This window comes from Telmatherina bonti (genome assembly GCF_933228915.1).
Source record: "Telmatherina bonti genome assembly, chromosome: 16".
In the NCBI taxonomy this organism is placed as follows: Eukaryota; Metazoa; Chordata; class Actinopteri; order Atheriniformes; family Telmatherinidae; genus Telmatherina; species Telmatherina bonti.
This window is the reverse complement of record NC_136614.1, coordinates 19,994,652-20,005,984: the sequence shown is the minus strand read 5'-3', so window position 1 is coordinate 20,005,984 and position 11,333 is coordinate 19,994,652. Positions and strand designations below refer to the sequence as shown.

At 37.7% G+C, this 11,333-nt stretch overlaps 3 protein-coding genes across 3 annotated transcripts in view; all 3 read right to left on the bottom strand.

Annotated features, from left to right (window-relative positions):
* Positions 1–413, bottom strand: part of utrn (utrophin) — a 180,033-nt gene extending 179,620 nt beyond the window's left edge. Inside the window, exon 1 of the mRNA XM_079255303.1 lies at positions 302–413. The gene's annotated coding sequence lies outside the window, so the exon portion shown is untranslated. The remainder of the gene's footprint in view (positions 1–301) is intronic.
* A 5,779-nt stretch (positions 414–6,192) lies between these two features.
* Positions 6,193–7,077, bottom strand: LOC306767174 (syntaxin-11-like; the record flags this gene model as incomplete). The annotated part of the gene is made up of 1 exon (XM_079255096.1): positions 6,193–7,077. The coding sequence occupies one exon, from the start codon at positions 7,075–7,077 to the stop codon at positions 6,193–6,195; it is 885 nt and encodes a 294-aa protein (XP_079111222.1).
* A 2,740-nt stretch (positions 7,078–9,817) lies between these two features.
* On the bottom strand, positions 9,818–10,714 carry LOC306767077 (syntaxin-11-like; the record flags this gene model as incomplete). The annotated part of the gene is made up of 1 exon (XM_079254985.1): positions 9,818–10,714. One exon carries the CDS (start codon positions 10,712–10,714, stop codon positions 9,818–9,820), a length of 897 nt encoding a protein of 298 aa, XP_079111111.1.
* Between the last annotated feature and the right edge of the window lie 619 nt (positions 10,715–11,333).

Here is an 11,333-nt window from a genome sequence, read left to right as displayed (position 1 = left end):
CACACACACTCTCACCTCGCTGTCACTGGGTCAGGAGACGTGTTCGCACACAACAAAGTCTGGATAGACAACTAAGGCTTAATTTTTCAAATGTTTCTAAAACTACAAAAATCTATTAGTTTAAGGCATTTTCCATGAAGCGCAACACCTTGCTTTAACTAACGTTAAAATGCAGCTAATGTTACAAGGACCGTCCTCAAACGCATCAAGCCTCCACATTGTGCCCCCCACCCCCCAGAAAAACTTAGAAACGCCTTTTTACTTGCGAAGCCACAGCAAACAGCAACTTCCATCGTCTTACCAGTTTACAGCTGGCTCTCTCTCGAAAACTGGAAGATGGTCATAACATTTCACGGGTGGACACAGCGGTGCAGCTCACGCAAGTCCCACAAGTTTGCAGCTTTCTTGACTCTTTTTCCCTGTAGCACACACCGATGTAAAGCTAAGACAGTTAGCGACACGCAGCGGAAGCTAGAGAGCGTTTCAGAGTAAGACTATTTGTTTGTCTCGTTGCATTTACTGTTATCAGGGAAAAATCATGTAGAAAATTGATGTTTACAATCGTGTTAAACAGAGAAATAAAAAGACCAGGTGTTATTATATTAGGTTTGTATGAATAACCGACTCGCCCATTCCAGTACTATGTCTTTAAAGCAGTTCTACAAATGGCTTGCGAGGTTATAAACCTTTATTCTGTAGGGTTTAACCGGAAACACAGTGTCCACTTTTGATCCAATAACAGAGACTCCAATATCTTCCCTCCGGCTGGAAAACTTTTCCTGACGCGAAGATAGAAACATGGCGCGGTGGTTGTCACGTGACATAACACCACCAAACCCAATGACTAACCGCAAAACAATAGTCTTTATCATAAAATGTTTTATTAATGTTTCCAGAAGGTTTTCCGATATGGACTTAGATAGACCAACCTTCCAGACCCACGATAGAAATATCTTAATTGAACCTTTGTCAACAAATTAAATGTGGTTACTTTGAATGACTTCTTATATATTATTCATATATCAGCATCATCTATTTCAAACTTTGTCAGTATATAAAGTTAGTAGAAGTAGTAGTTTAATAAATTGAAAGACCAATTTATGTCATTTATTATTCAACAATATAAATAGAAATGGTTTGTTTACACAAGAACTTGGAACAAAAATTGGAGAGGTGTAAAGACAAAAAGGGAAAGTAGGTCAAAACTGGGGTTCTTTGGAAGATTAACTGCATTCCACCAGTGACTACTTATCCCACAGTTAAGGTCTCCAGACTATAACAACTCTTGGAAATGATGAATAACCTATAGATAGGTTATCCTGTCAAAAATAATATGTGGACTTTACTGGTGGAAACATCAGCATTAGTAATCATGTAACAGGAAGTACATCTTCTGTGCACAAAATGCAAACCAACACATGAACTAAATATGTGGTAATTTATTAAAATACATTTAAATAGCAAAGCATAATTTCTAAATTAGAACAGTCTTCCATGTATGGACACAAGTTAAGACAATAAAAAAAATTCTTAAATATTTTCATCACTTATCATTACTATACACTATACTATACACTATGATGTTTTCATGTAAAGCACTTTTGGTACATGAAATGTGCTATACAAATAAACTTGCCTTCTCTCTACTTCTACTGCCTCAGCTTCAACAATAACTTTTCAAACATCCAGGAGAACTGATCATTTGGGACCTGCTGACAAGAGTCTCTATAGCTTTGGGAATTCAGAGATATAGGTCTCCTGTTGCAAACCTTCAGCCCTGCATCTTTTCAATTGCCAGGTCTCTTTTCTGGGTGCTTCCTCACACTGCTCAAAGAAAAAGCTTGAATTCACAAATTAGTGCTCTTTCGGGCCTCCAGTGTTGATCAAGTGACAGCATATGTGTTTGCAGCAGAAAGACTGCAAGGATGAGTGTGAATACTAAAACATAGACTCAGTGACATATTTGCAAATATAAAAATAAAACTTATCTATTTACAGTTCCACAGGGTAACTTTTTCAAACTGGTTTCTATTGTAATTTCACACAAACTGCAACAGCAGTGACACCTTAGTTTAAGTAGTGATTGCAAACAATGAAATATTTTTGGATTTATAAAAAAAAAAAAAAAAAAAAGCGAAACTAACTGATTCAGCTATGTTATACAAAGCTTCTCCTGTGATACATGAAGATGACTGAGTACTGATAAGTGTAAAAGGCATCGCTCTGTAAGTTAATTACAGGGATGACTTGTGTAGGTTTCTTGTAGGCCAGTGCTGGACACCAGCCATGGAAGCATAGTAAGGGCTTAAAGCGCCCTCTTCTGTCCATAAGGCGCTTCTATCCTAAATTTCTGTATTTAGACATAAACTTTTTAAGAGTTATTGAAAATAAAAGTAAAAAAAATACAACTATTTATAGGTTCTTTTTAGGATTATGACTTAAAGTTACGGGTGAGATCGTTTAAACTGAAGAAATATTAAACTGTTTCAATGAGTATGCTTCTTTGTCATCGCTGAAATATACAGTTCTTCAGACTTACAACTATTTATCACTTAAATTAACTGTCAGGAAAAGTGGCAGATTTGTCATATTGGAAAGTAATTGAATTGAATTGAATTTTTTTTTAAAAACAAACAAACAAAAAAAAGAAGCTTCTTGTTGTGTGCCATCTTTTATGGAGAACTGCCTATATTGTTCAGCTTTTTCTTGGTTTATTTATATCACTGCGCGACTCCATTTATGGATGGCCTTGCTTTGACGTCATAATGATATAATCTCCGTATGAATCACGTCAAAATGTTGAATTACCAGGAGTGGGGTTCGAACCCACGCGGACATATGTCCATTGGATCTTAAGTCCAACGCCTTAACCACTCGGCCATCCTGGTATACAATGGATCCATCACACCATCAAATTCTTACTAAATCTCACCGTTCTCGCATACCCGTTTTTTTGTTTTTATTCCATTACAGCTACATCACGACAAATATATTGCATCAAAGCTAACATATAAAGACTCACAGTTGTGTTGTTGATGATGTATACCGCAAATTTTGCGACTAGCTTGATTTTGCATCATACCGTCTTGCTCGTCTTTTACACTTCTGCGCCTTTTAATTTCTTCTTATTTAAGTGTTATTTCAAAATTAAACGCGCATTTTTTAAATACTTCAAATTTGTAGTCAGTGATAATAAGGTAATTACCTTATTAAATTGTTGCCATAATGCTAATATCGCTACCTTAGCTTATGCTAACAGATAGCTAAGTTACAGCAAGCGTTAAATTCTTCACTTTATAGGCTGCATACAGAGGATGTTAATAATTGACTTATAGTAGAACCAAAAATAAGCGCAATGCAAGCGAAACACCACGAATACCGAACAGTAATCCGGAGTCAAATAACCGTAAATGTCGAAATTAAGTCCGTAATAACTTCGGAGAAGCCAAATACGGCGGCTAACTTTGCTCCTGCCCTCGATGCTTGACTGGCACAGACAGAAGGTGCGCCCAAATAAATTTGGCTCGGAAACACAGGCCTATGATAACAATAAACATGCAAACTTTTTGTAATTTAAAAAAAATAAACAAAAGAGAAAGAACGTCTTTGAAAGGCTTTTCTGACTGTGTATATGAGAATAGTAGAAGTTAAAATGACTGGAAGCTGCATGTGTTCAGAGGCGGTTCTAGGGGGCGTCCGGGGTGAGCCAGTGCCACCATATGGCTCCCCAGTCCAAATAGTAAGCATAAAATTTAGGCTTTAGATGTGGCTTTTCCAGTTGTACCCAATAATAATATGCACCACCAGTCTTGAGGGTTACACTTTAGTTTATTGATATGCAACAGTATTGTTATAAGCCTAAAAAGTTAGGGCAGTCCAAATTAATGTCCAACTGCAAACAGATTAATGTGTGGAATTAACAAGTTCATATTGTTTAATATATCAATATATAAACAGTAAAATCCTTATGGGTTTTTATAAAGCATGAGAATTTGGCTCATCTTAACAATAAAAGCTAATTTTGTATAAGTGACATATCAGCATTCTTTCTTTGTTTCTTTCTTTTAAATGCAAACTTGGCAATTGCATATCTTTAATTTTTTTAAATAGTTATATTTGGAAAATATAAGAACTATATTTGAAGAAATATATTTGGAAAATTAAATTGCTTTTGTAATTTTGCCTTAATTATACTGAAAGTTTTGAAATCCTTGAACGCTGGTTTTGTTACTTTCACATGATTGTGCTCAAACAACAAAGCAACCTAAACTCCCTCACACGCACCAAAATGTAATATTTAAAAAATTTACTATGTTAATTGACTATGTGCAGTTGGTCTTTTGGGTTAAATCCATCACCTCTGCGGCTGGTTCCTGCACCTCTGTGTCTGTTTCCTCCACATATGTGTCTGTTGTCTCCACCACTGCAGCTGTTGCTTCTACCTCTACCTCTGCTGATAACCCTGCGTGTGTATCATCTACAAGAACACAATATGTCAGAATGGGGAGAAGTGTTCCTGGAACTTTGGAGTGCAGCACTGGGGACTGTTTTAGCTCCCTTTCTTTTCACACTCTCAACTTCAGACTTCAGATACAACTCAGAGTTCTGCCACATACAAAAGTATTCAGATGATACAGCTGTTGTGGCATGTGTGAGAGGTAGACTGGAAGGGGAATACAAGGAGCTGGTTGAGGCCTTCACAAACTGGACAAACAAAACTGTTTTCTCCTGAACACTTCCAAGACCAAAGAGCTTGTGGTGGATTTCAGGAGATCTACATCACACAGAAAGCCAGTCTGTATTGGTGAAACGGAAATAGAGAATGTGAAGAACTACAGGCACCTTGGGGTGGTTCTGGACCAGAGGTTGGAATGGTCAGCCAACACAGACGCAGCGTACAGGAAGGTACAGAGTACATGTGTGATGTTTTACGCTGGTGTCTGCTGGGGGAGCAGCATTACAAACAAGGACTGCAAACGTCTGGACAAACTGATCAGGAAGGCTAGTTCAGTCCTAGGCAGAAGTGTGGACCCTGTCAGACTTATGCTGGAGCAGAGGATGAGGAGAAAACTTCAGGGTATTTTGGATAATAAAAAACATCCCCTCCATAATACCCTGACAGGACAGAGGAGCAGCTGCAGTGAGAGACTGATCTGTCTTTGATGCAGGACTGAGAGGTTCAGAAGGTCCTTCATTCCAGCTGCAATTAGACTGTTTAATATTAATCTTTAATCTATTTATCTTTTTCTGTCAATGAACTGTTGGAAAACCATGAGTTTTCCCCCTGGGATGAATAAAGTATCTATCTATCTATCTATCTATCTATCTATCTATCTATCTATCTATCTATCTATCTATCTATCTATCTATCTATCTATCTATCTATCTATCTAAATACTTGCAAAGATGCTTGCTAATAAAGGAGCCATAAATCAAAAAGTAAGCCTACTGTGTCCACACTAAAAGGAATAACTGACTGTCGGTGGCTCATGTGAGGATTCTTATGGTCAAAGGTTAGAATCACTTGATGGAACCAAAGAGGAGCTAGTTCATTTGTTGAAAGTGGTCATGCTCAGCTTTTTGTAACATTTTGTAACTGAATATTTATCTCTAACTGCATGAAAATGAAAAAAACTTACCTGGGCTGTAATTGAACATGGGCAACTGTAATCTTGTAATTTAGCAGCATGCTGTAATTTATAAACTTTTTCCATCCTTTTTCTCGTGACTCTAATTCTTCCAAATTTCTAAAGAACACGTGATCTCTCCCACATGACTCAAGTCAGTCCTCACGAAACTAAGTTAGCCAGACATTTTGTAAGAACAGTATTTATTTAATATGTCAGTGAACAGCTTTAGACTAAATTATTCCAAAACAAATCCATTTTACTTTAAAATGCTCAATTACTTCTTTTACATACAAGTACACATACTTAAAACATATTGATTATTTATGTGATCATAATAACATAGTGATTATAATTTCAATTTAATTAAAAATAACTTATAAGTCCAGACCTTAACAAATAAAAGTATAAATCACTTGAACGGCATGCTTCTTTGCAGGGTGAAGCTCTTAACAAGGCAATGTGTTAACAATGCCTATGCAAAAAAAACTGTAATTGTATAACTTAAGCATATTGCACAACATTTTTTCATTTCATGTACTATTTAAACAGGGCCTCAAATAAATTACCTGTTTCTGCAGAAAGACAGGCAGGGGCAACACTGCAGAAATGGGTTTTTGTTCTTGTATCGTAGGGCCAGGTTTATCTTAGAGTTGCTGTTTTCAATATATTCATGGGTGTTGGCCAGATTAAGTTCAATACTATTAAGTAGAGATCCCTGCTCCTCTACCAGCGTGGCCATTTGCTGGAACAGTTCATGGATTTCCTTCAGCCTGGCCTCTAAGTCTATCAGCTCCTTGTGTCTTCCTTTGATATCACACAGGGCCAAACGGCATGTGCGCACAGATTGTGGTTGAAGGCTCTGGGACAGTTCTGACCAGCCCTCGCCACCTTTATCCACGATCACATCCAGCTGCTCATCACTGATATCTTTCCCGATTATGGAGGCCTGTCTCTGGATCCTCTTCCTACATGTATTCTTCTGCTTCTCCTCTGCGCTGTTGAAGTCTATCATGGCAGCTTGAAATGCTTGGGTCAGTGTGTTATACTGGAGACGGGCAATGCGACTAACAGCACAGCTGGGACCTTCTTTCTCCTCCAGCTGCCTGCTCTCCTTACCCAGGGCCTGTATACGGGCATAAAGAGACTCCATATGTTGCTGGATTCTTCTGGCAATGGAATCGGAGTCCATTTTCAGAAGGGTGAGCCGTCGTACAGTGGTACCAAAGCGATCATTGTGGGAATTCAAATGCTCTATCTCCAATTCAATCAAAGAGATCTCCTTGCGTATGGAATGGGCCTCCGTTAATATATCTTCAATTGATGAGGAGGTGTCAAAAATGACTGCCTGTGGAGACAGATTCCCGTTGTCCACATCATATTCATCATCATACTCGTCATCTTCCTGCTCCTCCCTGAAAGTTTGTAATCTTTCGAGCACGTCCCGCATTCTTTCTGAGGGATCAATGTAAAAAAAAAAAAGAGAGAGAGAATTATGTAATGTATGTAATGTTATGTAAAGCCCAGATCTTGTCTGATACATTGATAACTGCTCATCTGACATTCAAAATTTGTATCATATGGGTTGCTCATACTGGTTTGAAAAAATTCTTATTATGGTATTAGAATTTGATTTAATGTATTATTCAAATAAAAGAATAAATAAAGAATAAACTATTTGAGATTAAAAATTAAATGACAAAATATACTTTCTAACATACACTACTGGCTGAGATACATGTTTATAAATTATCATGCCTATAGGAAAACATTTAAGACCCCTTGAAAAAAAACTAATGTTGGTATTACAGCAAGTGTAACACATGCAAATAGTGCTGTAGCATTTTTGTCTTTCAACAATGAGCTGACAGAAACAGTTCAGTGGCTCACTGGAATGTCCCATTTAAACCAGGAACAAGGAAGACAGCCTTAAAATAAGACTTTTCTCATCATAGCAAAGAATAAAGGTGTGTCAAACTTGCATAAATCTAAATTGATATTTACATATTCATTATTACTATTGCTGTTATTATTGTTATTGCTTGTTTTTGTAAAACCTTTGCCTGTACTAAACTATAGAACGTATGTTTGGATATGTGTCAGCAGTTGTCATGTACTACCAAATCTAACACTAACAATATCTGCATTTCACTGTTTAAGAAGTTATTATATTTGGAAAAAGCCCTAAAAATATGTTCTTTAAACAAAATCATTCACAACTTTTCAATCTCTTTGTGGTTCATAGTATTAATTAAACTGCTAAGCAGTCCTTCTGTGATATATTTGTCTCAACAACACTTCTCTTAAAAAAGAACACATTTATTAAACATTTAAAATATCTTACCTCTTATAGTGAACAACAGTATCCAAAAAGCAAACAGAGCCCTTTCAGCTTATTACATTTGGTCAAAGAAACTTGAAAATGAATCTTGTCATTCTGATGAAGAAATGTATCTGCCTCTTGTACGTGTTTGTGTCTGCCACCCCATCCCAGGTGAAACAGAATGCCCTTCCCAATGCAAAATAATTTCCTCAAAAGAGATATGTTGTCCTCCTTCCGATTTATCTCTTCAAGAATCAAGTAACTCATGACAGTCTGTTTGAAGAGTACATCCAGAAAAATTGTGTGAGAGAAATATAATGAAAAGTTGCAATTAACCACAAAAATGACAAACTAGCTGCTTTGTATTTGTTACTTTGGAGTGGATGTTAGGGGTCAAAGAAGGAATCAGGAAGTCCACCTTGGGACAGATAACCCGGAACATTCAGAGAGATTATTATGTAGTCAGATACTGTGCCAACACCCACCTCTTTGTTGACGTCTGCGTTATGAGCTTGTGTTTAAGTTCGAACTTAAACCATCTTATTATGAATATATTATATACTTAAATGGGTTTTATTCTAGAGGAGGTTTGTTCCTGAATTTCCCCTCGGGGATGAATAAAGTATTCTTGATTGATTGATTCTTCATGTGCCTACTTGTCTGTCAACATGGGATTTAATTGGGTCACTTTTCCTTCACTAGCTATCCTCTGTTTTTCTTCTTCCATTTATCCTTCCTCTTGACCCAATATTGCAAATAAATGTCAATTTCTGCTTCTATTCATATAACACATGTAGATTCCCTGTTAAATCCTGGACTTTGATGTTGGAAAAATCTGCGACTCAAAGTTTCAGTCGTTTGTGTTTTTACCTTTTCCAGACTAGAAGACTGCAATGCACTTTATTCACTGCCAACCGAAGATTTTTTTTATTTTTATTTTTTTTATAAATTTGGAAGCATTGTGGCTTTTTTCATAACATTATACAGTTTTATGTGACATTTTAGTTTTTCACAAACAAGCTTGATATATAAGATTATCACAACTGGTCATGCAAGATTATCAGACCTTTTGGGAACCCCTTGTCTCAGTGTTGTGAAGATGTTTGCTCATTTTAAAATGAAAACATATACAGACTCGTGTCATAGTTTAATATTTTTATGATAAATACAAGACACCACAACAGAATGACAAAAACAGAAGTTCTTTCATAAAAGAAGTCATCAAAGGTAGCAGATAAACAGTGGTCTCTGCATAAAATCCAATGTTTTGTTTTAAAAAATGTTAAGTATCTGGTGAGGAAACAACATGAAAAACTGCAACCATTATCTATTTTAAAGAAAAATATTTCATATTGATTCAAGGACATCTAAACTGCAGAATTCCTCAAACGCTTTCATATTTCTGTCAATTTTAGCATCAATTTTACAGGTGTAATGACACACAGGCAAGAACTGTTCTAAGTGACTTGATAAAATTGAAGTTTGCTAAATTAGGGAGTGTTTCATGAGTTGGCATTCCTAGCACCACACACAGATTTAAATCTGATGTCTAAGAGGCCATAAAATCAGGAAAAAAAATCTTTTCACATTGGCTCAATCAAGTGTCAGTTATGAGGGAGGGGATTTTGACTTGAGATACCCGTCTCAAATCTCTTGTTCAAACCCAACAGTACAATTTATTGGCGCTTTGCACAAACATTTTCCTCTAAATGTTGATACAACTGTTGCAACCATTATACCTTATCTCCATAGGTCCCATTCATATTTTAAAAGCACTGTTGTGTTACTAATCAGTTTTTTCTTCTCCTTTTATTTGGACAGCATGCTGGGTATGCCGTAATCCCTCTATCCATCTCTTTTCAAGTCCCTAGTTGTAGCATGGAAAGCAGCTGCAGAACATCTTTTTAAACGGGTTGTCTCGATCATGACGCTTGGCTGTGCGAAGTTTGACGAGGGCATCTTGTATGCCTTCATCTGCTTTTTGGACATTGGTTTGGATGGAGGTCAGCATGGGGCCCTGCTCCTCTACCAACAGGGCGATGTCTAGGAATATCTCATGGATGCCCTGTATACGACTCTCCAGATCTACCAACTCCTGGTGGCGCTTCTCAATCTGGGAAAGAGCCGATCGGGCCGTTCTGCCTTCACTCACAACATTGTCAGCAAAGATGTTCCACTGACCTTTCTCAATCATCTCCTCTATATCCTCTCCTGTCACATCACGCCCCACTATCTCCATTTGTCTTTGGATCTGGGCTTTGCAGTTCTCTCGATGGCTCATCTCAACCTCGTTATAGTCAAACATGGCATCGCGAAAGCCATTACTAAGGCAAGCGTACTGGGTTCTGGCGATGCGTGTGATGGCAGAATTTGAGCCATAAATTTCTTCTAGCTTGTGGGCTGTTCCATTCATGTCTTGCAGATGTGCAAGAATACCCTCAGCCTTCTTCTTTATTTCCGCACCAATAGCATTAGAGTCCCTTTTAATTGTGCTCATGGTGGTGGTGCCCTGGTGCATGCGAGAATTCTGCTCTCGAAGCCTTTTCACCTCAAGGCGGATGAGTTGGATTTCTTTATGGATGTCCTGAGATTGAGAGAAGATCTCTGCCAGAGCAGGGCTGTTGTCAAAAATGACCGCCTCATGGGGCAGCTCCTCCTCCAGGTCAACGTTGCTGAAGGAGTCCGACATAGTGGACTCCTCATACTCCATCGGCTCAATGTCGCCATCGGAGATTACCTGCAGGTGACTCAGTCTGTCCCTCATGGTTGGGCTGGAGTGCAGGAGAAAGGTCAGAAAAATCCAGGTGATTTTCTATCTTTTACTTTACTTCCTCTGATGCACATTGGAGGGCACGACTCATCAAAAGGAAGTAACCTGGCAAGGGGAAAAAAACATGAATTTTAGTTTCACAGTGCTTTCTATAAGTTACTTTGGAAAACCAGGCACAAAACAACCTGAAAAATAATTGATCTTTTGTTGAATCTGTCATGCTTATTTAAAGTCCCTTCCTTCTTCCTTCAAGTATAACCCGCCCAGAACCTGTCACTAGCCGAACAGGTTCTCCGGAGAATAATCATAGGTGTTTCTTCTGGCCAAACTAGTTCTTTCAGCTTGTGATTCACCTGGTGTCTTTAGGCATTCATCTAGACTTTTAACCCGACTGAAGTATCGGACTCTGTATCTGTCAGACCCAGACATATCTTGGAATTTCAGATATAATCTGAACAAAACCGTTTCTATGGAGGAAGCTGCTGACTTCATCATAAGGCCTCTCATATGGTACTTCAGACTGACTACTGTATCATATCCAACATTTTTGTCTCTGCTTTAAGCCAGAACTCCTTGTACACATTATTACAATACCCAAATCCAGCAAATATAA